Source organism: Trachypithecus francoisi, unplaced genomic scaffold, assembly GCF_009764315.1.
Source record: "Trachypithecus francoisi isolate TF-2019V2 unplaced genomic scaffold, Tfra_2.0 Lachesis_group9, whole genome shotgun sequence".
Classification (NCBI taxonomy): Eukaryota; Metazoa; Chordata; class Mammalia; order Primates; family Cercopithecidae; genus Trachypithecus; species Trachypithecus francoisi.
In genome coordinates, this window is record NW_022681474.1 from 9,418,938 (window position 1) to 9,445,925 (window position 26,988).

General features: G+C 40.3%; 2 protein-coding genes across 7 annotated transcripts in view; one reads left to right on the forward strand and one right to left on the reverse strand.

Moving 5' to 3' along the window:
• Positions 1 to 1,324: 1,324 nt before the first annotated feature.
• On the reverse strand, positions 1,325 to 26,292 carry ATP5F1C (ATP synthase F1 subunit gamma). Of its 3 annotated transcripts, XM_033209253.1 has the most exons (11): positions 26,279 to 26,292; positions 20,157 to 20,285; positions 11,943 to 11,977; positions 11,247 to 11,378; positions 9,551 to 9,755; positions 8,814 to 8,957; positions 8,637 to 8,701; positions 6,629 to 6,784; positions 6,200 to 6,296; positions 2,129 to 2,165; positions 1,325 to 1,467 (listed from the first exon to the last, which is right to left on the reverse strand). In XM_033209253.1, the coding sequence occupies exons 2-10, from the start codon at positions 20,210 to 20,212 to the stop codon at positions 2,159 to 2,161; spliced, it is 897 nt and encodes a 298-aa protein (XP_033065144.1). In that variant the 5' UTR covers positions 20,213 to 20,285; positions 26,279 to 26,292; the 3' UTR covers positions 1,325 to 1,467; positions 2,129 to 2,158. The 3 variants fall into 3 exon arrangements, with proteins under 3 accessions (XP_033065144.1, XP_033065143.1, XP_033065145.1); XM_033209252.1 differs by lacking the exon at positions 26,279 to 26,292 and having other exon boundaries at positions 20,157 to 20,300; XM_033209254.1 differs by lacking the exons at positions 2,129 to 2,165; positions 26,279 to 26,292.
• Positions 20,425 to 26,988, forward strand: part of KIN (Kin17 DNA and RNA binding protein) — a 36,945-nt gene continuing 30,381 nt past the window's right edge. For 3 of the 4 annotated variants that reach the window (XM_033209248.1, XM_033209247.1, XM_033209250.1), the window contains exons 1-2: positions 20,431 to 20,595; positions 26,007 to 26,101. In XM_033209248.1, coding sequence (XP_033065139.1) covers positions 20,482 to 20,595; positions 26,007 to 26,101 — 209 coding nt within the window. In that variant the 5' untranslated portion in view covers positions 20,431 to 20,481. Of the gene's footprint in view, positions 20,596 to 26,006; positions 26,102 to 26,988 lie in introns of all 4 variants that reach the window. The other variant, XM_033209251.1, reaches the window with a different exon arrangement.

Consider the following 26,988-nt stretch of genomic DNA (forward strand, 5'->3'; position numbering starts at 1 on the left):
ATTCCTGCTTTTCCTTCTTCCATGGTGTCTACAACACTCAATTCACCCTCACAGATGTGTTCTGCTGTCCTGGAAACTGGAGGTGGGCCAAGCCAAGCTTAGAAGCAAAATACACAACAGGCTGGGCACGGTGGCTCACACCTGTAATTCCAGCACTTTGCGGGGCTAAGGAGGATCACTTGAGCCCAGGAGTTCAAGACAAGCCTGGGCGAAATGGCGTGTGTACACACACACACACACACACACACAAGCCCCAGAGGCATGTGGTTCATTGCTAACGTTCCCCAAAAGGTATCTGGTACTGGTTCACACTACACCTCCATCTGATTCCTCAGTTGTGAGCTGTTTCTTTCTCCTAGCCTCGGCCACCAACCCCTTCAGAAGTGGCTCCTGAAAACTTTGAGGGGAGTTAGAAAATGACCTTGAAGCTCTGGTCAGTTCACTAAATCTTTCTATTCATTACTATGAATATAGTTGTAAATATTTAAAGAATCCATTCTAAATACATGCATTCATTTGTTTTTAGAAGTCAAGAAGAGCTTAAGAATGGGTTTTATATTGTTTATAATTTTATGTATTTTGGAATTTATATATTACTTTTGTAATAAAAAAAAAAAAACAAACCTAAGTTTTCGATTTTAAACAAATAGAGAAAAGCCTGAAATTTTGGCATGGCCAAAACTTCCAGTGTGGAATCAACGCAGGCATCTAATCTTAATTGTGATCTAAAGGTGAATATCGTACTTTTCTCAGTGTTTGGAAAAGATGTTTTAAATAATTTATTTAGAGTAAGTATACGCTTGGAATTTTGTATTCAGATTCCGTGCAGTGGCGCAATTTCTGCTCACTATGACCCCTGCCTCCCAGGTTTAAGCGATTCTCCTGCCTCAGCCTCCTGAGTAGCTGGGATTACAGGTGCGTGCCATTTTTGTATTTGTTTGTTTTTAGTAGAAACGGGGTTTCACTAAGTTGGCCAGGCTAGTCTCAAATTCCTGACCTCAAGTGATCCACCTTGAGTCTCCGTCTCCCAAAGTGCTGGGATTACAGGCATGAGCCACCGTGCCCGGCCTTGCTGACTGTTCTTTAAGGCTGTAATAAGGCATAGAACCAGGCTGAGGTTGTGGCTGCAGTGCTTTCCCTCTACCTTGTCCCCATAGAGGCTAGACATTTTAAGGTCAGTGGAGCACTATCAAATCAAAAAAACCTCTTAAATTATCTTCTACTAAAAAATTTTAATAGTAGCATGTTAATATTTTTAAATGTTTTAGTATCATCCCATTTTGAAAACTACATCTAATGTTTTTATACATAAGAAAAACAATGATTTTATTTTAAGTTGTTTATTGTAAGATAATTTACAAATATCTTGCTGTCTTCAGTAATTCAAATAATGGAGGAACAGTTTCTTCAGACAAAGACAGCAGTATGCTAAAAACAAAATCAACTGGCTGAATTTTCCTTCTTTACCTGAAAAACAAAGTACAGAACAAGTAAAAAAAAAAATCAACCAGCATTTTTTGGGAAAATAGTGATGTCAAGAGATAATATTAATACCTATTTAAGTGGGGTACAGAGAACTGAATTTACACAATAAAGTGTTACTCTATACCAGTGATTCTCACATTTTGGTCTGGGGAACCTTTCATGGGGTTCATGAGGGCAAAACTATGTCCATAATAATGTTATTTTGCCTGTTTTATTCTCATTCTCGAGTATACAGTAGCGTTTCCCAGAGGCCACATGATCCATGACATCACAACAAAATGAATAGAGACAGATGAAAATCTAGCTGGCTTCTGCAAAATCAATCAGACATTAAGGGGTCCTGAGACCATAAAGTGTGACAACCACCACTCTTCACCACCTATATATAATACCTCAAAATAATGTTAATTCTCTATCCTCAAAGTTTATTTCCTTATATCTACATTTTCTATGATCTACACACTCACTACAAAAAAAAGTCCACTAGCGTTGCCCAGATGCTCCCGTGAGTTGGCTGCTACTATAAAGTGGCCCATTCATCTAAATCTCTCAGAGGACACTTCTAGGATTACTAAATCAGCTTCACTCATATCTAAATAGGTTTCTTTTCTGAGCAGACATGGGAAGAATGTGTGAACTTTACCTCTTGTCTGAGGATGGAGCTTGATTTTCATTAATCTCTGGTTATTATATTAGAAGAAAAAGAAACACAAAACAAGCAGGTCAAGAAGCAATCCATGCTAGTTAATCACATATGCTTTCTCATGAAAAAAAGTCAGTTTTTAAACTTGATACTTTGAGTATATCATGCAAAAATACTTACCACAAGATTATTTTAAAACAGACTCAATGAATGTTATAAAAAGTCATAGATTTCAATCCAGGTTAGAAGCAATAAAAACATGCTCATGCAAGTAGGCAAGACTATGAACATACTAAATTACAATTTTTCTATAAATTAACACTATATATTTAGAGTTTTTTTTGTTGTTGTTGAGACGGAGTCTCGTTCTGTTGCCCAGGCTGGAGTGCAGTGGTGTGATCTCAGCTCACAGCAACCTCCTCCCGGGTTCAAGTGATTCTCTTGTCTCAGCCTCCCAAGTAGCTGGGATTACAGGTGCCCACCACTACGCCCAGCTAATTTTTGTACTTTTTTTAGTAGAGACGGGGTTTCGCCATGTTGGACAGGCTGGTCTGGAACTCCTGACCTCAGATGATCCACCCGCTTCAGCCTCCCAAAGTGCTGGGATTACAGGCGTAAGCCACCGCACCCTGCCATATTTAGAGTTTAGGCTGGCAACTAATACTTGGCACCTCAAATACTATGGTTTACTCATGTTCTTAATTTTATTACTAAATAGCCAAATATGTTTATTTTGTTCTGTTTTTTGATCTTTTTCTTTTCCAAGTGTGTTTAAATATTAAATTCTGGATTCAGGCCGGGCACGGTGGCTCATGTCTGTAATCCCAGCACTTTGGGAGGCCGAGGCAGGCAGATCACAAGGTCGGGAGTTCATCAGCCTGGCCAATATGGTGAAACCCCGTCTCTATTAAAAATACAAAAATTAGCCACGCGTGGTGGTGTGTGCCTGTAGTCCCAGCTACTCAGGAGGCTGAGACAGGAGAATTGCTTGAACCTGGGAGGTCGAGGTTGCAGTGAGCTGAGATCATGCCACTGCACTCCAGCCTGGGCAACAGAGTGAGACTCCATCTCAATCAATCAATCAATCAATCAATCAAGTCTTGATTCATAATAACTGATGGGTTACAGAGCATGCAAGCCCATTCATAAGCAATCCAACCTTGGCACTGCAGAGCTAAGTTTTTATATAAGGATTTAGACTACCTTTCCAGAAAGCGAAAACTTAATACTCAATTTCCAATTATGTGGATTCCTTTTTCTAAATTCTTGGTTTTGTGCAGTGGCATGATCATAGCTCACTGCAGCCTAAAATTCCTGGGCTCAAGCAATCCTCTTGCCTCAGTTTCCTAAGTAGCTAGAACAACAGGCACATGCCACCATGCCTGGCTAATTTTTCATTTTTGTAGAGATGGGGTCTTGCTCTGTCGCCAAGTCTTGTCTTGAACTCCTGGGCTCAAGCAATCCACTCGCCTTGGTCTCCCAAACTGCTGGGATTACAAGCATGAGCCACTGCACCAGCTGATTTTGCTACTTTTAAGTAGGGTTCCTGCATTCCTAAGGAAGAAATAGGCTGGTCCTCAATTTTGCAGAAGTTGTATCATCACAGGTCATACCTAATATTCCTTTTTCAAGAGCAAAAAAACCCTCTTGGGTTCTCTGGATCTCACACAGCCCACAAACCTTCAGAATGTAGTTCCTTCTCCCAGGCTTTCTCACACTTAAGATCCAAGAACAAATCGGCCTGGCTTTAACATGGGGTAGATGGCAAGAAGGATAATGGCTAATAGAAGGTTTTAGTCGTTGTATTAGTCCCCATGTTACAGATGACAAAGCTGAGTAACAGAGTATCTTAACCAAGTTCATCAAGCTAGACACCATGAGACAGTATTCTGTGATGCTAATAGATTCACTGGCTGTGAATGGGTTAGTCCTAACACAGCGGTGCTCAGAAAGTAAAAGAAGAATGCTTAGGCTAGCAAGGCGATGGATCCAACTAACAGCTTACACAAAGGTCCTTGTTGGCTCAATGAGTTCTAGCTGTGTCTCTCTGGCATTCTGCCCAGTTTCTACCCTTGAAAGGTAACACTTAAGGAACACTTTAAATAGTGATGAATTTTTCCCTGACTCTTAAAACCATGGGCCCACATTTTCATACACCCAATAAAATGTTATTTGTCCCTCTTCTGAACTTCCAGTTATGAATACACATGACATTTCATTCATTCATTCAACATTCACAAAGAGGTATGTACCAGGCAATGGGGACACAAAAGTGAATACGATATGGTCCCATCCTAGCCTCAAGGAGCACACAGACAAATAAAAAGCCGGTTCCTGATACAAGGCTGTAAGAGCTAAGCTAAACGGATGCTACAGAAGGCTACCTCACTCAGACTGAAGGAAGGAGTGTTTTCTGGAAGAAAGGATTCCCCCAGTTGAGTAAGGAAGGATACACAGGAGGCAGTCAGATGACAAATCAAGGAAAAGGGAAGAAATAGTGGCTCTTCAGGCTGCAGCACATGCCACTCCCTGGCTGGGAGAAACAGTGTGATGAATCTGTAGATCTGGAAGTAGATCAAGGTGGCTGAGGTTCAAGGACGTGAGAAATGGTAATGGTAAGAGACTGGACTGGGAAGACTGCTGCTGACCAGAAAATATAGCATCACATACATCAAGTTTCTGCAGAATGATTGTATAATAGAGAATGGATTTTGTTATTTTCCTCATAACACTGTCACAAAAATAGGCAAATTTTTTCTGTGAAGGGCCACAGAGTAAGTATTTTAGGCTCTGTGGGTCACACACTATCACTCTTTTTTCTTATAACCCTTTAAAAATGTAGAAACCATGCTTAGCTCCAGGCCACAGTTTAGTAACCTCTGCTCTGCTGTGATTTCTTATTTAGTGTCTGTCTTTACTGTTAACAGTAATACTGTTACCACTGTATCCTCAGTGTCTAGCACAGGGCCTGACACTTAAGGGGCACTCAAATAATTACATTTTTGAACTCAGGAGAGAAATGACAAGGATCTGCATTAAATGGGCATAAAGAAGGGGAAAGATTCAAGAGATAGAAGGTGAAACTTAGCATGGTAACTGATGAGTAGGAGGTAAGAAGGAGCGAGTCAAAAAGAACTTACTATCATTTTTATCTAATCACAATTACTTGTATGTTTCTTACCCTATTAGACTATAAGTGCCTTAAAAGAGAGAATCACATCCTTAACACTGTGTCTGGCACTGTACTGTGCACATAGTGGGTATTCAACTTAATAACTTTTTGAAATTCCCATTGTCTTAACCTTTTTTTCATAAACATTAAAGTTTTTCAACAACTAAGAAATTTTCTTGAGGAAAGCAGTATATAGTTGGCCCTCAGTATCCATGGATTCAACCAAAGCTGATGAAAATATTTGGGAAAAAGACAAAAATAACGATAAAATAATAAAAATAAAAACCAATACAACAACAATTTACATAGCATTATAACTAGAGATGATTAAAAGTATACGAGAGGATGTGCATTTGTCATATGCACTACTGTGCTATTTTATAGCAGGGACTTGAGCATCTTCAGATTTTGGTATCCTGGGGGAGGTGAGAGAGAGTTCTGGAACCAATCACTTGCAGATACTGAGGGATGGCTATACTATCTTTTGGTACTGATATAGAAAACATAACGATTAAAAAATTCCTGGACCTTCCCAGCATGCAATAGTTTATAGATTTATGTAAAACCAAATCTGAAACTAGCCCTGTAACTCAGAAAGCTTACAATTGTTTAAATTCCAAAAAAAATTTCATACATGATACTGAATTATCCACATCCCATTCCTAATGCTTTAGAAAAGTGAAAACTAAGCCCGAGTGTTTCCAGCTGAAACAATAAAAATAAACCAAAGAGATCCCATTTTTACCACATCTTTATAGCCTAAGAGTTAGGATGCAAGATTCAGCAATGAGTCATTTCAACTTCAAAAGACAAAACCAAAAACTTTTAAGCATCCAAACAAGCAGACACAGCAAGAGGAAAAAAAAATTCTCTGAAGGCAACAATCTACAATTACTTACAGAGCCGCAGCACCAGAGATAATTTCAATCAACTCTTTCGTGATGACAGCTTGGCGGGTACGGTTGAATGTCAATGTCAATTTGTCAATCATCTCAGCTACAAACAAAACAAAAAGATTGCACAAAAAATCTGAAACTAGAGAAGAATAACTTGTTAACTAACTTTTGTTGCTTAATTTAAAAATAAGAGATTTTTGGGTAACAAAATCGGCCTCTCAAAAAATGTTATGAAGATATTTTTACATCTTCCATAGGATACCTTTTCACAGTACTTACAAATCAACTATCTATCAAGATATACTTTCCTACAGGTAGAAGAATATTAAGTTAATGTTGTTGATGCTACTCTCGGCAATGGACTCCTCTCAGCTGAGATTCACTGTGTGCTCACAAGCATTCCTGCTGGCACCATCCTTATTGTGTACTTACAAGCATTCTTGCTGGCATTGTCCATGGCTGTCATCCTGGCACTCTGCTCACTAGTGCTGGACTCCTTCAAAGAGTAGTAGATGATGTTGGCCAGATTGTATTCTTGGTAATTTTGTAGCACATCAGCATCAATATCATCGTAGATACTCATGCTCTCTGTTAAAACAAGTGATCAGTTTCTTTGAAGTTATACAGAATACTAATTCATCAAAAATAGCTTTTCAGTGTAAAACTCCTTTATAATTACAGAGCAGAAATTAATGTAATACAAGGTAAATGAATCTGTTCTAATAATTTCATCTATTTCCACACTATGGATAGCATATTTTTAGCAAACTATAATGTGTAAATAAAGCATTTGATATTCTACTCCATATAACTTTAGAAAAATTAAGTCAACATTTGAAATAATTGTACTACATTTCATGATTATGAGGCCCTCTGGACAGCATTAGCATGTGCCTGTTACAAAGCCAGCAAGTACTCAATGCTTTTTCCAATTAAAAAAAAAGAATGAATTGAAACCAATATAGTATGATACAGGTTGAGCATCCCAAATACCAAAGTCCAAAATCTGAAGTGCTCCAAAATCTGAAACATTTTGAGCACTGACATGATGCCACAAGTGGAAAATCCCACACCTGACCTTGTGCGGTTGGCTGCATTCGAAACTTTGTTTCATGCAGAAAATTATCTAAAACATTGCATAAAACTGCCTTCAGGCTATGTGTATAAGGTGTACAGACTCGGGTCCCATCCCCAAGATACTGCATTATAAATATGAAAATATTCTGAAATACCAAACATTCCTGGTCCTAAGCATTCACACAAGGGATACTCAACCTGTGCAATAATTCCAACTTAGTCATTTGATTACTGAAGAAATCTGAATGTATCAATCTGGAAAATGAGAGAGGGAAAACCTTTCTAATCACGTGAAAGAGGGGGAGAACTAGAAACTGACAGGAATTGTAGTTTCAATGTTGTAGCAATTTAGTAGTACATTTCAAAATTCATTCATTGGGGTCAAGTGGTGAAATAGTACTATATTCCATCAAACTGAAAATGGTACTGGTTGTAACACCTACTTTATTTCTCATTAAGAGAGAAAAAAAGTACTCTGTTACAACCATCTCAATTTCAGAAACATTAACATGTAAAGTACATACGTGAAAATAAATGAAGTATTAGAAAATAGATGAAAATAGATGGTATATACAAGGGGAAAAAGCCTTAGAAAACTAAAATCAGTTCTAGAATATTATTCCAGGATGCTTCAAAGATCAATGACGACTTTATTCCAACAATAAAACAAGAGAATTGGGTCAGTCAGTGTAAATTAGTTGTGAACACTGTTCAACTCTCTATTCTAGGGCTTCTGTTGTACTGTAGTCAGAGGTCCCAAACATGAATTGCAAAGCCAGTTTCTAGCTATGCTCTTCAATCCTTGAGGACAAAAAATCTAATGATGAACCTCAATAGATACCAATTTCTTCAATTAATGACGGAATGGAGCAGGAATTATCAAACAATGACTGAATTAAGTATCATGGAAGTCAAGAGATGGCACTTCAACAGCCCCAGATCGGCAGGGCACAGTGGCTCACACCTGTCATATCAGCATTTTGGGAGGCTAAGGCAGGTGGATCACTTGAGGGCAGGAGTTCAAGACCAGCCTGGCCAACATGGTGAAACCCCATCTCTACTAAAAATACAAAAATTAGCCAGGCGTGGTGGTGGCATGCACCTGTAATCCCAGCTACTTGGAAGGCTGAGGCAGGACAATTGCTTGAACCCAGGAGGCGGAGGTTGCAGTGAACCAAGATCATGCCATTGCACTTCAGCCTGGGTGACACAGTGAGACTCCGTCAAAAAAAAAAAAAAAAAGCCCCAAATCATTTGCTATAGCGCTACTGCTACCACTACACATCTTGACACTGTCTGCCTTAGTGTACAAATCTCTTCATTCTACATGCCAAAAAATGTATGTAGTAGAAAAACTACTCACCAGCACTTGCAATGGTATTAAGGGAAAAGATGGGCTTTTCTTCTGTCTTATAGGAGATGACAGACCTAGAATTGACAAAAACAAATGTAAATCTCAAAGTAATTTTTAAACTGTTATTTCAAAATATGAACAAAAACATGAACATAAAAAAAGCTTTGATTTCTAAATCTTTCTTGCCTGAATCGATTAAAGATGATGGAGCCTTCATCAAATTCATATCCAGAATTTAGTAATTCAAGGGCAATGACTGACGCATCTCCAAAAGTGGGGGGCTTTCTTCCCACTTCTTTGAATGCCACCAGAAACTGGTCCGAATGAGTTCTATAAGAAAAGCAAGAGCTCACATAGCTAGTTTAACAACACTTCTGAAAGAGCACTGGGGACGGGCAGGAGAAAACATCGTCACCATGGATCAGGTCTTTAGGGGTGTGTGTGGGTGGTGGTGATTTCCTGAGTTGTTCCACACACTATCATAATTCCTTTCCCTCAGCACCTGCAAAGAACTAAGAACTAAAAATAAGGTCCGTCTTGTTTTATATTCGTTTTGCCTTTATTCCTCTCCTTCTAATCCTAATGAACAATTGCTAACATTTCCGGGCTGGAACAGCTCCTCAGATGCCTCATTTGGCTGAATGCTGATAGCTTTTGATATTCACATGGCACTCAACTTATGATCCGGATGAAGAAGCAAAGGTAGAAAACAGGGGAAGGAAAACCGAAATGTTCCAATATATCCTGGAAAAAAGAAAAAGGAAACGAACACCTCCCTGTGAGTATACCAAAAAAGACCCTGAAGAATATACCTTGTTTAAATAAACTGTCGACGAAGGTTTTGAGAGTTTGTCAAAACTTCCGAAAGAAGATTTATTCATGCTTGCACCTTTATGAAAATAAACAATATATATTTAAATTACCTATAAAGTATGCCTCTGATTTTGTCACCAATTCCAACAAGCATAACTTCTTTCCCAGCTGCTGTTAGTGTAGCAACCTCACTTTTCATCTGTTTAGCAATGGAGGAATGAATAGCACCACACAGTCCTCGATCTGAGGACACACCAATAAGGAGGTGTTTCTTCTTGTCTTCAGGAACCTTGATATCAGCTTTTTCATACAAAGCTTAAAAACAAACAAAAGCAGTAATTTTTATATGCAATTTACACTAAATACAATAAATCTCCAATTTACAAAGCAGTTGGTTATTTTCAAAATATGCATTTACATTTAGCTGGCAACTGCCTAGTATAAGCAAGCGTTCTTAGGACAGCTGTAAGCTGAGGCCAGGCACAGTGGCTCATGCCTGTAATCCCAGCACTTTGGGAGGCCGAGATGGGCGGATCACCTGAGGTTAGGAGTTTGAGACCAGCCTGGCCAACATAGTGAAACCCCATCTCTATTAAAAATACAAAAATTAGCCATGTATGGTGGCGGGGCTGTTAATCCTAGCTACTGGGGAGGCTGAGGCAGGAGAATCGCTTGAGCCTGGGAGGTGGAAGTTGTAGTGAGCTGTGATTGTCTGCACTGCACTCTAGTATGGGCAACAGAGTAAGACTCCATCTCAAAAAAAAACAAAAAACAAACAGAAAACAACAAAACACACACACACACACACACACAAAATAAAGGACAGCTATAAGCTGAGATTCTTGAAGATTTGGTAGATAAATAGGGGGTTCACTGCATGATTTTCTTTACTATCAAATTTGCATAAATTTTCCTTAAGTTAAAAATTCTTTTAGATAGACTCAACTCCGGATAAGACAGCATGATCTTATCTATGTAATTTTATGTAATTACAAGTTAAAATAGAAACTTCTTTCCCATTTCCAGCTCTTTACAATTTTATTTCCAAGATAAATTCATAATCAAGTATAAAGGCATTTAAAAACACAATATAAATTCTTTTTAAACTGCCATATCTCTTTTCCATTAAGAAGACTAATTAAGGATGGATTACATAAATTTCTGAAGGAAAAATGTCTTTATGCTTTTGAAAAGATAAGAATGGTGATTAAGTATCTTGAAAATGAAGGTTCTCAGCTGCTTTTCCTGCTTCGACATCATTTGGATTCTTCTCACAACACCATCAAGAGTCATATCCATGACCACCTGGTCAGCTCTCCACTGCAATGCCCCCTACCTGCCCCCACTGCAGTCCTAAAATGCCACACTACAAAGTCATAGGATGAAATTAAGCCCTTGCACCTAATGCATGGTTTCCAAGTTCTTCTGATGGTATACTTAGTAACCGGGAAAATTTCAGAATATTTTAAAAGTTAACATGGTCACGTATAATGGTTAACAAATACACAGGCTCTGACACCAAACCACATAGGTCCAAACAGGCTCTTCATCCTTTTATATGTGATCTTAGGCAAGTTACTTAACTTCCGTGTGCTTCAGTTTTTCTCACTGGAAAGCAGGGATTCTAACAGTTCCTACCTGCATGGGTTGTTATCGTTACGTGTCAAGTGGATATAGATGAAAAATAAGTACATGTCAAGTACTCGAATAGGCTTGACATCACTGTAAGCTCTAGATACAGGTCATCAGTAGTCTTCTTTGTGTTAAACAGTTCTTCCTAATTTGTGAATGACACTCTTCCCTTACCCAAAGATCCCAATCCATATATTCGAGCTGGTTTCAGCTCTCTCTCAGCTCGGGCATATTTTGCTGCTGCTACCATTTTCATAGACTTGGTAATTTTCTGGATGTTTTTGATGGACTTTAGTCTCCTGGTAACTGAAAAATAGAAGTACTGTGTTAAGACAAAGGAATTACCATCTAACTTCATTGTGAATTTATTGAAATATTTGTCTAAAGTGCAAGGCAGAATAATGAGCACTTAGATAAACAATAAACAGCATGATGCTAAACCAGTCTTAATAGTACTAATAAAAGAAAGGCAAGACTAGCTACTACTTAGGACAAGCAAATGGCAACATAAGACAATAATATACATTTAAAACATTAAATGGTATTGAAAATTGCCTTAACCACATATTCCGTAACATTATTTATATATAATTCCATAACATTATTTACCCCTCCTCACACCCACACTGGTATAGTTTTTTCTAGTTACGTCATGATCATTCTACAGACAACAGAATACAGCTTTCTCATGTGTCCTTTCTTATTGGTCTTTTCAGAACAAGTCCAACGTCCCAAACATACAATGGAAATCCATTTGGTCAGTTTTGATCAAATATACAATGGGCTAAAGCAGTATATTTTTGAAAGTATTTGTATTTGTCAAAATTTAGTTTTTCTTAATTCACATATTGAAACAAACAACATACTTACTATCTTTCAAAGTTGCCATATTTCGAACTTGAATCCTGAGGATAAAAGTTTTAAAATTGTTTCAGGTTTTTGAAAAATAGTTCCGTTACACAAGAAAAACTTTCAGAGTTAATATATTTATTTAAAGAATATCCCATAAAGAAGCAATCTACCAAATACAGGACTCAGAATGTATATGAACACACATCTATTTAAATTCCTGAGTAGTGGCGCGAATCCCCGTATCGAAGGCCTCCTTTCATTTGGCCTGTCTCTAACACCACCTTCCCTGAAGTCAACATGCTCTATTGACTCCCACATGTTCTATTCCCCCTCCATATCTTTGCTTATGTTGTTTCCATAACAGAAAAGACCCTCCCCTTGTTAAGCTGCCCAACTATACTTCAAGTCAAGGCCAGCCACTCTAAAAACTTCCTTAGTTCACAGTAACCTCTTCCAGCAACACTTAGAGTCAATGATGTAGTCGAACATGACTATACGTGTAAAAGTAGTTTATATCAACTGAATCTTTTTCAATTCAGTTCAATAAACATCTGCCAAGCTGCTCTACATTCCAGGCACTAGTAAACACGACATGGTCTCTGACATATTATTACCTCATAAACAAGGTTCATGAAAAATGACATTTACATAAAATTTAATATTTTTTCAAGTCTTTTTTTTTTTGAGACGGAGTCTCGCTCTGCCGCCCAGGCTGGAGTGCTGTGGCCAGATCTCAGCTCACTGCAAGCTCTGCCTCCCGGGTTCACGCCATTCTCCTGTCTCAGCCTCCCGAGTAGCTGGGACTATAGGCGCCCGCCATCTCGCCCGGCTAATTTTTTTGTATTTTTTAGTAGAGACGGGGTTTCACCGTGTTAGCCAGGATGGTCTCGATCTCCTGACCTCGTGATCCGCCCGTCTCGGCCTCCCAAAGTGCTGGGATTACAGGCTTGAGCCACCGCACCCGGCTTTTTCAAGTCTTTAAAATTGAAATGCTAATGTGCAGAAGTCAAAATGATTAGACTTAAATGAAATGTTGGTGAAAGATGAATATGAGAGAATTCGTGCCCTGATGGGAGAAGACATGCTAAAAAATATGAAATTATCTTCCTGCCTTCAAATCCATACAAAGTGCCTATGTTTGCAGGCAAGCTACACCGGAGAATTGAGCAATGAGTAAATGTGTTCACAAAGGAGGGACCTAAGGAGGGGATTCTCAGGAACGGGATGTCATTTTAAGAATATTCATGTTCAGGAAAGAGTGAGAATGGAAAAGGGGAAGCTGGAGACATGAGCTGGGTTTATCACTTTAAATAATATTTTTAAATATTAAAAACAAATCAGTTTAAATCTTATTTGTAGGTTAGTAGGGAAGTAAATGTTTTTGTAGGTTAGTAGGGAAATGAATGTTTATAAGCCCACAAATCAGTTTAGTATTTCAGCAAAGTATCTCAGATGGCAGTGACAAGCGTAAAATGAGGTTGGAGTTTTGATGAATATTGAAAACATGGGGACATAGGCTGCCGCAGCCTCACGAGAGACCTCAAGAACCTGGACAAAGATGCTGGCAAAGCAATAGGAGATTAGATTTGCGAGCATTTAACTTCTTCACATGTACATTCGTAGTAGAAAAGAAAACAATAAGAATGATTTAAGGTTTCTCTAATTGAATGACCTCGGTGGACGGTGACTAATATCGCTCATGAGCATAGATGAGATGCAAAAATCCTCAACAGTGTATTAGCAAATCGAATGCAACAATGTATTAAAAATAACTATATACTATCACTAAGTGGGATTGACTCCAGGTATGCAAAGATGGTTCAATATTTAAAAATCAAATAATATAATCTATTACGTCAACAGGTTAAAGAAGAAAAAAGCATACAATCAATAGGTGCAGAAAAAGCATCCAACAAAATCTAACACCCATTCATGATAAAGTCTCTCAGCAAACTAGGAATAGAGAACTTCCTCAACCTGCTAAAAAAACAAAATACAAAAACCTTAACTTAATGGGAGAGGCTAGGAGCTTTCCCCATAAGATTGGGAACAAGACAAGGAAATCCCCACTCATCACTCTTCTTCGGTATCATACTCGAAGTCTTAGCTAATGCAGTAAGACAGGAAAATAAGAGGCATAGAGATTTGAAGGGAAGGAACAAAACTGTTTTTGTTCATAGATGACATGATTATCTATGTAGAAAATCCCAAAGAATAAAAATAACCCCTCCTAAAGCCAATAAACATTTATGACAAGGTTGCAGGATATAAGCTTAGTGTATATAAAAAGCTAGTTACATTCCTCTACAGCAGCCCTGAACTACTGGAGTATGAAGTTAAAAATGCCCCCATACAATTATATGGTTAAAATTACAAACTTCATGTTACATGTGTTTTACAATTTTAAAAATCCACTAAAATCTCAGCAAGTTACTTTGTGGATATCAATAAACCGATTATCAAGGTTATACGGGAAGGCCAAAGACCTAGAAAAGCCAAGCAATACCGTCAGGACTAACACTACCTGACTTTAAGACTTCCTTTAAAGTTACAGTAATAAAGAAGCAAAAACAATTCAAGGAAAAAAGGATATTCTAACAAACAAATGGTACTGGAATAACTGGACACTTACATGCAAAAATACTAATCTGTACAATGACTTCACGAATTTCATAAAAATTAACTTAAAATGAACCACAGGCCTAAATATAAAATGCCAAACTGTAAAACTTCTAGAAGATACCACAGGAGACAATCCAGGTGCCTTGGGTTTGGCAATAAGTTTTTAAATACAACACCAAAAGCATCATCCATGACAGAAAAAATTAATTTGGGCTTTATTGAAATTTAAAATTTCTGTCCTGTGAAAAATACTGTAAAGAGAATGAAAAGTCAATCCACAGGCTGGGAGAAAATATTTCTAAAACTCATCTCTGATAAAGGACTTGTTACCAAAACAAACAACTCTTAAAATGCAATAAGAGAAAAAACAACCCAAATTAAAAAATGGGCAAAAGATCTGGAGACTTCACCAAAGAAGATAAACAGATGGCAAGGCTGAGCGCGGTCGCTCATACAATCCCAGCACTTTGGGAGGCCGAGGCGGGCGGATCACAAGGTCAGGAGTTCCGAGACCAGCCTGACCAACATGGTGAAACCTCATCTCTACTAAAAATACAAAAAATGAGCCAGGCGTGGTGGTAGGCACCTGTAATCCCAGCTACTTGGGAGGCTGAGGCAGGAGAATCACTGGAACCCAGGAAGCAGAGGTTGTGGTGAGCAGAGATGGCGCCATTACATTCCAGCCTGGGTGACAGAGCAAGACTCTGTTCCCCACCGCGCCCCCTCCAAAAAAAAAAAAAAAAAGAAACCCAGATGGCAAAAAGCATATATGATGCTCAGTAACACATCATTAGAAAACTGCAAGTCAAAACAGTAAAATACTACTACACACCTGCAAGAATGGATAAAACCCAAAAAACGGACCACCAAACAATGATAAGGATGTGGAACAAAAGGAACTCTCGCTGATTACTGGCAGGAATGTAAAATAGTACACAGCCACTTGGGAAGAAGTTCTGGCAGATTTTTACAAAGCTAAACCTAGTCTTAACTTATGATCCAGCAATCAGTATTTACCTGAGATGAAAAGTTATGTCCACATAAAATCTACACATGAGCATGTAAAGCAGCTTCATTCATGATGCCAAAAGTTGGAAGCAACCCAGATGTCCTTTGATACATGAATGAATGGATCTAACTCTGATACATCCATACAATGGACCATTATTCACCAAAACCACAAAGGAGCTATTAAGTCATAAAAAAGCCTGGAGAAACCTTAAGTGCATAGTGCTAAGGGAGAGAGGGCAGTCTGAAAAAGACCAAATCCTGTATGATTCTGGCTATATGACATGCCAGAAAAGGCGATGATCTAGCAATAGTTGAGAGAAGTGGTGGTCAGGGTTTTGGGGAGAGAGGAGGGATTTTTAGGGGAGTGAAGCTCTTCAGTATGATATTGTAATGGTGGATACATGTTATTACACATTTGCCCAAATCCATAGAACTGTATAACAAAGAGTGGATCTTTGTTTTTTGGGGTTTGAAGACAGGGTCTCACTCCCCTCACCCAGGCTAGAGTGCAGTGGCGTGACCATGGCTCCCTGTGGTCTCGACTTCCTGGGCTCAGGTGATTCTCCCACTTCAGCATAAAAATATTAGATTTGGTTTTAAGAACCAATCTACTAAAGGAAAAGATAAAAGCTGGCAAATCCTGACAAGCTCTGTTATTTCAGAGCACAAACTACCTGCCATGACTGTTCCAGTAGCAACATCTTTTCATAATCACACTTAAAAAGTAATACTAGTTTTTGGCTAACCTTCCTGTTTTGGTGTAGTAATGACTTTTCTCCCTGAACACAAAATTTACTGGTTATAACAAGTCACACTTCGATATTATGGTTTTAGGCAGACACTTCAAATGAACTGACACAAGTTTCTGGTCAGAGAACACTGTTTGGAACAAATTTGAATGGCATACCATATTTGGACAAACACAGAATGTTTTGGTTTCCTTAAGTACTCCAAGTCAGAGGTATGAAGAGGTAGCATCTTTTGTGATAATGCTATGCACTTACCCTAATTTCATGTGTTTTAAAGCACCCTCATGTTTAGCTTTCATTTAATTCTGAAGATGTCTATGTTACTACTTTAATTTTTAGGTACAATTTGAGTAAGAACAGTGATGAGCCAATTGAACTCTCTTTAGGGATAGTTTCCTTTACTAAATATAAATTTTTTGCAAATGAGGAGATAAAGCTCTGAATCATTGCACGTCCTGACATCCCCTGGAGATGAAGAAACACAGCAGAGGGAGAATCAAATGTACTGTGGATTACCACTATCTACCATGATCCCACAGCACTGTTAGAACAGCTGATGGAGAGGCAGTGGAGGAGGGAATCAGGAATGACTCCCTTCCAAGAAACTACAATTTGAGAGATTTTTAAGGAGTGTATTAAGATATATAAAAACTTAAAAAGGAAGCAACATTGGCTAATTCTCAAGGAAAAGAAAATTATGAAGTACTTCTAATTCTGATATTAAATGTGCAAAAGTCCATCACCTGCCACCAGCAAAAACTGACTCCTTCACACTTCTCTAACCCACACCCAGGACTGCATCATCTTTTTTTTTTTTTTTGAGATGGAGTCTCGCTCTGTCACCAGGTTGGAGTGCAGTGGCACGATCTCAGCTCACTGCAACCTCCGCCTCCTGGGTTCAAGTGTTTCTCCTGTCTCAGCCTCCCGAGTAGCTGGGATTTCAGGCACGTACCACCACGTCTGGCTAATTTTTGTATTTTTAGTAGAGACAGAGTTTCACCATGTTGGCCAGTATGGTCTCTATCTCTTGACCTCGTGATCCTCCCACCTCGGCCTCTCAAAGTGCTGGGATGACAGGCGTGAGCCACTGCGCCTGGCCCGACTGCATCTTCTTTTCCTCTTTTGGCAAGTCCAAGCAATCTTCTTACATTACATTTGATGTAGAAACTGTACTTAAACTCTTCATTTATGTAATGATATACAGCATTTGGATCCCTATCAGCATTTCTCCCACTGTCCTACATGCTTTGCAAATACTCTAATCCTCACACTAACCCACTGAATTGTGCACTTTTATTGCATATATTTGACAGATGAGGAACTGGTGGGACAGACACTAAGTAACCCGCCCAAGGTCACAGAGCTGCTAAGTGGCAATCAGAATTCAATCCCTGCCATCTGAATGGAGCCCTTCAGGGCTGGCTACAGAGTCTCTCTTTATACAGTACTATACTCTGCTGCCTAACATTTTTTACATTTACTAGTAAATATCTGCCCTTATGGTCTCTGATGACAATTTGTCTTTTCTCTCCTGAAATGCCATCTCCTTTTCGGTGTATGTAGTTTATGACTACTGACACGTTATTGTAGAACAGTTCCATTTTAGAGACTACTGAACTCTAAGACATAGAAATATGTTTTTCCCAGATTTGAAGACAGTAAAATCAGGGACTCTTTCTCTCCAAATTTTTATTTCCATTTTCTTAAATGCTACTTTAAAAAAAAAAAAAGGTTTAATTTTCAAAAAGTTAGGGTATTTTGCCGATACCCTAACAACTGTTAAAATAACCACTGTAAATTTAAGTAAGACTAATGTTTAATTTATGTTAGTATGGTAACCTCTCTGAAAACGAAAACTAAAACAATAACAAATTGTACTTTAAAAAACTTCCAGTAATCAAGACAGAAGCGTGGAAATATGCCTCTTCATGGTTCGTTAAGGCAAAGGTATTTTTTCCCCTTCCAAATCAATTCTGTGGAGTGTTTTTAATTTCTGAATTCCAAAGGCAATGATAATTAATGGGAAGAGAAATGGCAGAAGAGGCAGGAAAGACATTAAGCACCAGGAGTGAAGGAGTAGGTGAAAAGAAGAGGACGGAATATGCTTTCATAGTGGAACACTGTGGATTGATGACTTAAAACCAATATTCCAAAGGGATTAATGTCAGGATTAGGACCTTTATATGCTGACTGAGGTTCCCATTTCAGCTCCTAACAGTAGTTGTCTCGAACTGAGAGCGCTTATTTAAAACGATCCTTTTCTAAAGGAGCTTCAAATTATCTTACAAGTGCTTTTAAAAAAGCGATTTCTAAAATTTTTTGTAAAATATTCTGTCTTTGCTTAAGAAACTCTTCCCACTTTTTTAAAGATCAACCTAGAAACAAAACGAAGGTTCTAAAAATACTGACAGACAACATTAATGCGTGGCAAGAAGGTAAGGACAGAAGAGCTGATGTTCGCAGAGCACCACTGCATGCCAGGCACTGTTCCAGGAAGCTGACCGAGACGTTATCTATTTGTTCACCATTACGTTTTGGCACTTTCCAAGTACCACCGGGTGCAGTGCAAGCACTCAGCTAACGTTCTGCTGAATGGTTAACAAGTGGGGCAATCTATACAACTGAAAATCCAACTACGGCGACCTTTTAATTCCCATGAATTTATTTTTCCGTATTAGAGAAAAAAAATCTGACTTCTAAGGCCAAGTCACCAAAAATTTTATGTGGCTAATTCACATCAGATTTCATTCTGAAAATCTCGTATATTGCTATCAGTGATTTGCTTAATGCAAAACGTATTTATTTCCATTAATGTTTTATGGTCCCTTCATATAAATTAGGATACAAAAAAACTGTAGCGCCTTAGAAATCCTCCATACTGTTAAGAGCAGGGAATTGCTACCACACAGCCTATAATCCCATTAGCAGCGTGTCTGAAATTCTTCCAGATTCTGTCAAGCTTCAAAACTTAACAGCACCACCCACAAACTAACTTTTACCTGCCCATTCCTAGGCCTTCTAATATGCATTCCCCCGGCCCAGGTTCCCCCACCTGGAACTAATGTTTAAAATTCTCGAGGCTCGTGGAACCATTTAGCTGCACGTCAGTTAACAAATACCACTTAAAGCCCACCGACCTCCTCCCCCTAGGACCTTGGGGGCAATTTCATGACCTTGCAGGGTTACGGTTTCAGCAAGTGGTTTCAAGGTACTGCTAGGTGTCCTTCCCTTCCCCGCCCTCAGACAGATCTGTACGGTCCCTTCGGCACCAAGACCACCCTCAGGGGCATCTAGGATGTTCGCCTTAGATGTTCCAGCACCCAGCAAAGCGTCTGCAACACGGGAGGTGCTCGACGGCCGCGCTCTCTGACTCGACCGAATCTTAAAGGGTCACTCTGTCCAGCACTGGAGGGTTTCAAAGGGCGTCAAGGACAAAAAGCACAACTTAACATTTCCCCTGGGCTATCGCTCAGGCTTTCGACACCTCGCGGGCCCTGAGACTGGGGGCCTGGCTCGCAGTGGGAGCTCAGGAAGTGTTGATCAGCAGAGGGAACTCAAGACCGCCCATACGTCAATTTGGACTCAGTCCGCAGACCCGAGGTCCCAGGTGGCCCTCCGGCCTCAGGGGACCGGGCGGGACCTTGCTCCGCCGGAGCCCGGCCCTGCGCACGCCTCGCCGACCTCAGAGCCGCTTCCTGCAGCCCCCGCTACCCGGCGCTTCCGAGGGGCCGGGGCCCAGCCAGGCCCTGCGACCCCAGATCTGCTCCCGCGCCCATCTCCTCCTCCCTGCCCCGTGCCCAAGCTCTTCCATCCCTTGCGGTCCTGCCGATCTTCCCGCAAGTTGCCATACCATTGAGGCTGCAAGGTCCAGGCCGACAGCCCAGTTACGCCCGCGCGAGAGAACATGGTAGCCGCAGCCCTGTTGAAGGTCGGTCACGCAGGCCTCAACGCGCATGCGCAGAAGCTTCCTCACGCACCCCTCCCACCTCGCGCTCTTCAGTCTCGTTTCCTCGCGCTGCGCCTAAGGGGGTCTCGCGAGCGTTGTACCCCAGTCTTCCCAGGCCCCACCTCTTTTCGCCTCTCGGCTGGGATTTGTCCCGCCCACCGCCCCCTGTCAAGTTCCGTTTCCGGCTTGCTGGGCACTAGTCCAGAAAGTGACTGCTGCCGTGGTCGCCATGGGGAAGTCGGATTTTCTTACTCCCAAGGCTATCGCCAACAGGATCAAGTCCAAGGGCCTGCAGAAACTACGCTGGTATTGCCAGATGTGCCAGAAGCAGTGCCGGGACGAGGTGAGTGGGCCCGGAGTGGCCCCGTCTTCCCCGGAGGGCCCCTGGGAATCCAGGATCAGGTCCTGGACGCGGGGCTAAGGGCGCAGGGCCGGGGCTCCTGGGATCCGGGTCGTGAGGCTTCTGAGGTCGCGCCGGGCGAGTCAACTACTCAGCGCACTAGAGCCGTCCCTCCCCGCAGCCCGCGGGCCCAGCGGGCAGCCTGTGTTCTGCGACCCCTCATTCCTCCCTAGTTCCGATCCCCACCATCAAAGAAACGACATCAGAAAAGGTTTTGCAGCCCTCACAGGGGCGGGGATACTGCAATACTAGATGCCCGGACAATGCCAGTAACAGTCATCAGCTCTGACTTGACTTGGCTCTTAAGAGAAACAGGGTGGTTAGGATTCACAACTCTTTTGGGATCAGGTGAAAAAGGAGAGCTAAGCTCTTCCACACAACTCATCTAGCAAGTATTTATTGAGCACCTACACTGTACCGGGCACTGAATAATATTGTGGTTAAGCTTATGGATTTATCTGGTTTATGGATATATCAGACTGTCAAAATTTAAAGTCAAGCTGGGCCACTTACCAAGCATTTGGTCTTGGTCAGGTTATTTACTTATATTCTCCTTTACTTATCTGTAAAGAGGGAATAATAATTTCACCTACTTGTAGGATTGTCGTTGAGTTTTAAATGAGTGAAGTATATATAGAGTGGCTCAAGGAGTTTGGGCAGATCTTGAAAAGCCTTATATGCTGCACTATGGAATTTACGCTTTTCCCCGTTAAAGAGGTGGTTGATGGAATGCTGTGCAGGCTAGCGATGTGATCATAATTTTCTCCGAAGATTGGACTGGATTGGGTAAGGGTGGAAGAACATTGAGGCAATTGGAATAATCTAATCCAGTGTTTCTACAAGTGAAGGAAGAGATATTTTAGGTGGGACTGATACTGACTAACATTGATACAGTTATTCTCTTTAGTTCTATTAATGAATACCTGTATATCCATTATCTAATGTCTTAGTCTGCTTGGACTTCCATATAAAGTGCAATAGACTGGGTGGCTTAAATGACAAAAATTTATTTCTCACAGTTCCGAAGGCTGGGAAGTTCAAGATCAAGGTGCTGGCATGGTCAGATTCTAGTGAGGGTCCTCTTGGTTTGCAGAAACTGCCTCTATCCTCACAAAGCAGATAGAGCAAGCTCTAGTAGACACCTCTCTTCCTCTTTTTTTTTTTTTTTTTTTTTTTTTTTAAGATAAGGTCCCACCCTGTTCATCATGCAGGCTCTACCCTTGTGACCTCATCTAAACCTGGTCACCTCCAAAGGCCCACCTCCTAATGCCATCCCCTTAGGGATTAGGGTTCAACATATGAACTTTGGGGGAACGCAAACATGCAGTCAGTAACACCCAGGCTTAACACTTTACGTAATCTTGCCATGTTTAATTTATAAAAAATATTTTAAAGTAAATTACCAATATCAGGATATTTCACCTCTAAATACTTAAATAGACATCTCTACAATTTCAGGATTCTTTTCTATATAACCACAATATATGTAATCAGCATAACAAAATTAATAGAAGTTCCTCTTTATCATCTAATACACAGTCACACTTCCTCAGTTGTCCTCCAACTGCTTCTTGAAATCAAGATTCAATCAAAAGCCATGGACTGTTACAGATTTGGTTATTAGGACCCCCACCCCCGAGTCTCCCTCATCATCAACATCCTGTAACAGGCTGTTATATTTGTTGCCGTGGATGAAACTGCATTGACACATCAGTATCATCCAGAATCCATAGTTTACATTAGGGTTCACTCTTGCTGTTGTATATCCTATGGATTTTGACAAATGCATAATGATATGTCTTCACCTTTATAAAATCTCACAAAATAGTTTAACTGCCCAAAAAGTTATCTGTGCTCTGAGTTATTAGGACTTTTAGTTTTCTCTAAATTTAATTCTCTCTATATTCTGAATTTAGAATATAACCCATTTTCCCTCCACCCCTTTTTCTTTTTTTTTCCAGACAGAGTCTTGCCTGTCTCACAGGCTGGAATGCAGTGATGCGATCTCACTCACTGCAGCCTCTGCCTCCTGGGTTCAAATGATTCTCAGGCCTCAGCCTCCTAAGTAGATGGGATTACGGTCATCTGGCACCACGCCTGGCTAATGTTTGTATTTTGGTGGAGGCAAGGTTTTGCCACGTTGGCCAGGCTGGTCTCAAACTCCTGGCCTCAGGTGATTCACCTGCCTCGGCCTCCCAAAGTGCTGGGATTACAGGCGTGAGCCACCGTGCCCGGCCTTCTTTTTCTTGACATTGACTTGTTGAAGAGAGGAGGCCAGGCTATTGTCCTGTAACATCCCATATGTGTTGACTTGTTTCCTCTGGTTATCTTTTGCCTTCTAACTCGTAGTTTCTGTCAACTGGAAATTAGATCTAAAAGCTTTGATTGGGTTAGGTTAAACATTTTGGCAAGAAAGAATACCTTGTAGGTGATCTTGATAGATTAATTTCAGGTTAAACACTTGCTGGGGGGAATATAGTTTTTTTTGTTTTTTGGTTTTTTTTTTTTTTTTTTTTTTTTTTTGAGACAAGGTCTCAATTGGTAGCCCAGGCTGGAGTACAGTGGCACGGTCATGGCTCACTGCAACCTCGACCTTCCCAGCTCAAGCAATCCTTCTCCTGCCTCAGCCTCTCAAATAGCTGGGACCACAGGTGCATGCCACCCATTCCTAATGAACTTTTTTATTTGTATTGAGATAAGGTCTCACCGTGTTGCCCAGGCTGCTCTCAAACTCCTGAACTCAAGCAGTCCTCCTGCCTCAGCCTCCCAAAGTGCAGGGATTACAGGCTCAAGCCACCATGCCCAGCCTATAGTATTCGTTATAGGTGAGCTTGTATATTTCATATAGCATCACATAAGGAAACCAATAATGTTTGGTAGTACTTAAATTGAGTAAAGGTGACAGCTTGTAAATAATATTAGAAAGTAATATTTTTCCCCCTTGTAAGAGCAAGTGAGTATTGGGGCAACGCTTAGAAATCCTGCCTATATATCTAGTTTCCCATTAACCTTTTACCTGTGTGTTTTAGCATCCTTGCCTGAGTCAGTTATTTTATTAGGAGTTTCAAAGAGGTTATTTTTCTAATTTTTTTTAGCATTTATGATTGGCTGCCATGCTTTTGTACAAATGAGCTTTTACTCATCAACTAAGGCTATTTGGTTATCCTTAAACTTATTTTTTTCTTTTTGAGACAGGGTCTTACTCTTGGTCAGACTGGAGTACAGTAGCTCTATCGTAGCTCACGGCATCCTCCAACTCCCGGGCTCAAGCAATCCTCCTGCCTCAGCCTCTCAAGTAGCCAGGACTATAGGCACATACCACCCATGCCTGGCTAATTTTTAAAAAATATTTTGTGGAGATGGAGGTCTCGTGTTGCTCAGGTTGGTCTTGAACTCGGAGGCTCACACAATCCTCCTGCCTTGGCCTCCTAAAGTGCTGGGTTTACGGACATGAGCCACTGTGTCTGGCCATCCTTAAATGTTATACTGAGATGCAATTTTTATGGGGAAGGAATAAAGGATTAATTCTTTTCTGTAATTATCAATTTTCAGAGTAAGGCCCCTGCAGTGTTTCTGTGTCTATCTGTCCTCAGATCTATTCATTGCCTAGAATTCCCTACCTAGGAGGTGGGCTGGGAGAGGGAGATAGGTGGCCCCTACGGTTTCGCTTCCCCATCTTCTATCTCCTGATATTGGAAGACTGAAGAGAGTGAAGGTCAGAGCCAGTGTATCCCCCCCCGTCTACTCCTGGGTTTCTAGGATTTCATAACTTTATCGTTTGTTCATTTGATTTTTTCTTTTTTTTTTTTTTTTTTTTTTTTTTTTTTTTTTGAGATGGAGTCTGGCTCTGTCGCCCAGGCTGGAGTGCAGTGGCCGGATCTCAGCTCACTGCAAACTCCGCCTCCCAGGTTCACGCCATTCTCCTGCCTCCGCCTCCCAAGTAGCTGGGACTACAGGCGCCCGCCTCGTCGCCCGGCTAGTTTTTTGTATTCTTTAGTAGAGACGGGGTTTCACCGTATTAGCCAGGATGGTCTCGATCTCCTGACCTTGTGATCCGCCCGTCTCGGCCTCCCAAAGTGCTGGGATTACAGGCTTGAGCCACCGTGCCCGGCCAATTTTTTCTTAATTTATAGAAAGTGATACTTTTTATTTATGAGGCTGATACCAAGTTTCTTTTTAAAATAAATTTAAATAACTGTGATTCTTATAGGGCACAGATGAGGCAAAAATTGTGTAAGAGGTCCATGATCTAAAGATTAGGAAACTATTTGAAGCAAAATCGAGTGTGGAAATCTAGAGAGTGTCAGTAAGATTGAACAGAGGGACTGGATATGGGTTATTAAGAAGCTGAATAGACTTCCTATTAAATTGAAGGTAGAAAGAGAAGGGGCCGGGTAATCACGCCTGTAATCCCAGCACTTTGGGAGGCCGAGGCGGGTGGATCACCTGCAGTCGGGAGTTCAAGACCAGCCTGACCAACATGGAGAAACCACGTCTCTTCTAAAAATACAAAAATTAATCAGGCATGGTGGCGCATGCCTGTAATCCCAGCTACTTGAGAGGCTGAGGCAGGAGAATCACTTGAACCCAGGAGGCGGAGGTTGCGGTGAGCTGAGATCGCGCCATTGCACTCCAGCCTGGGCAAAAAGAGCGAAACTCCGTCTCAAAAAAAAAAAAAAAAGAGAGGAAGGAATCTAGGATGTTATCTGGTTTCCTGACTTGGGTGATTGTGCTTCAGATAGAGATAAGGAATAGAAGAAAGGCACATTTTTCGTTTCTATTACTAGTGAAGAATGAAGTTCAAATATGAAGGAGAGGTAGATACTAAGTCAAAACTTGTATGTTTTTTTCCAGTCATTTTAAGAAGGTACAGATGTTTAACAAGGTTAATATAATATGCAGCAATGTATTTTGGATAATGAGCTGAAGTAGAGGAAAGTGAGCGAAAGTAGTTTCTGTGTTGGAAATTCACTAATACCCATTTTACTCTTTTAAGCACTTATCTGACACTTTGTATAAAGTAGATGCTCAATAAGAATTGGTTAACTTAAGTCTAAAAACTGGAATCTCTCTTCTGTTTCTGTGCCTGGTATGTTTCTTATTAATGTCTGTTTTCTATAGCACTCTTTTGCTGTCTCTTTGATCTCAAGGATTATTCTTTGATTAGCAGAGTTGAAAGCTCAACTTCATAAAAAATTTTTTTGAAAACCTGATAGAGTAGTTACAGCTAGTGATTTGATTATTTTTTAATTTATCATCAAAGAGCAGATTTTTTGGGTTTTAACTAAATACTTATATTTAGAGCCCATTTTGATGACCTAAATTAGAATTTATTACTTTTACATTTTTTATAGAATGGCTTTAAGTGTCATTGTATGTCCGAATCTCATCAGAGACAACTATTGCTGGCTTCAGAAAATCCTCAGCAGTTTATGGATTATTTTTCAGAGTAAGTAACTCAAAGAACTCTTTATCTTATAAGCTTTATTCAGTTGAACACTTAATAGATGGTTAATATTTTAAATATTGGAAGTTCTATTATTTCTTATATGTTAACATAACTGTATTCTCTCTATGCTTAGTTTTTATCTTCTTTTGAAAATTAATCATACTATAAGACTGTTACAAAATTATTTCTTACAACTTAGTTTTTCCTTTCTTCCATTTCAAATATACAAAGCTGTCTTTCATTCTAACACACTTGTGACAAAGAACATAGGTTCTGCGTTCAGACTTCCCAAACTCAAATCCTTATCCATTGAAAAACTGTATGCCTTTGGATGACCTACTTACGTTTTCCTGTAGTTTATTCTCCTCATCTCTAAAATGGTGCTAAAAAGCCAGGCGAGGTGGCTCACACCTGTAATCCCAGCACTTTGGGAGGCCAAGGCGGATGGAGCACAAGGTCAGGAGTTCAAGACCAGTGTGGCCAAGATGACGAAACCCCATCTCTACTAAAAATACAAAATTAGCCTGACGTGGTGGTGGACGCCTGTAATCCCAGCTACTCAGGAGGCTGAGGCAGGAGAATTGCTTGAACCCAGGAGGCAGAGGTTGCAGTGAGCTGAGATTGCACCACTGCACTCCAGCCTGGGTGACACAGCAAGGCTCCGTCTCAAAAAAAAAAAAAAATTGGCACTAAAAATAGCAAACTCTTCTAAGTATTGCTGATCCTTCATAGAGTTGATATGAAGGTCAATGAATTAATAGTTTATGAGTGCTTAGAAGAGTGCCTATATTCAATTCAGATTCGCTGTTGTTATCATTACCATTGATAACCACCTCTTTGCTTGTTACCATCTCTTTCTTTCCAAACTTCTAGACATTTTGGTCCTA

Bases quoted from the DNA above. Each gene is read 5' to 3' on its own strand.
- ATP5F1C (XM_033209253.1), bottom strand. From the start codon at position 20,212: ATGTTCTCTCGCGCGGGCGTAACTGGGCTGTCGGCCTGGACCTTGCAG. The intron at 11,978-20,156 runs GTATGGCAACTT...TTTTATCCTCAG, and splicing joins TGGACCTTGCAGCCTCAATG to GATTCAAGTTCGAAATATGG. The intron at 8,702-8,813 runs GCAAGAAAGATT...TGTCAATTCTAG, and splicing joins ATCATCTTTAATCGATTCAG to GTCTGTCATCTCCTATAAGA.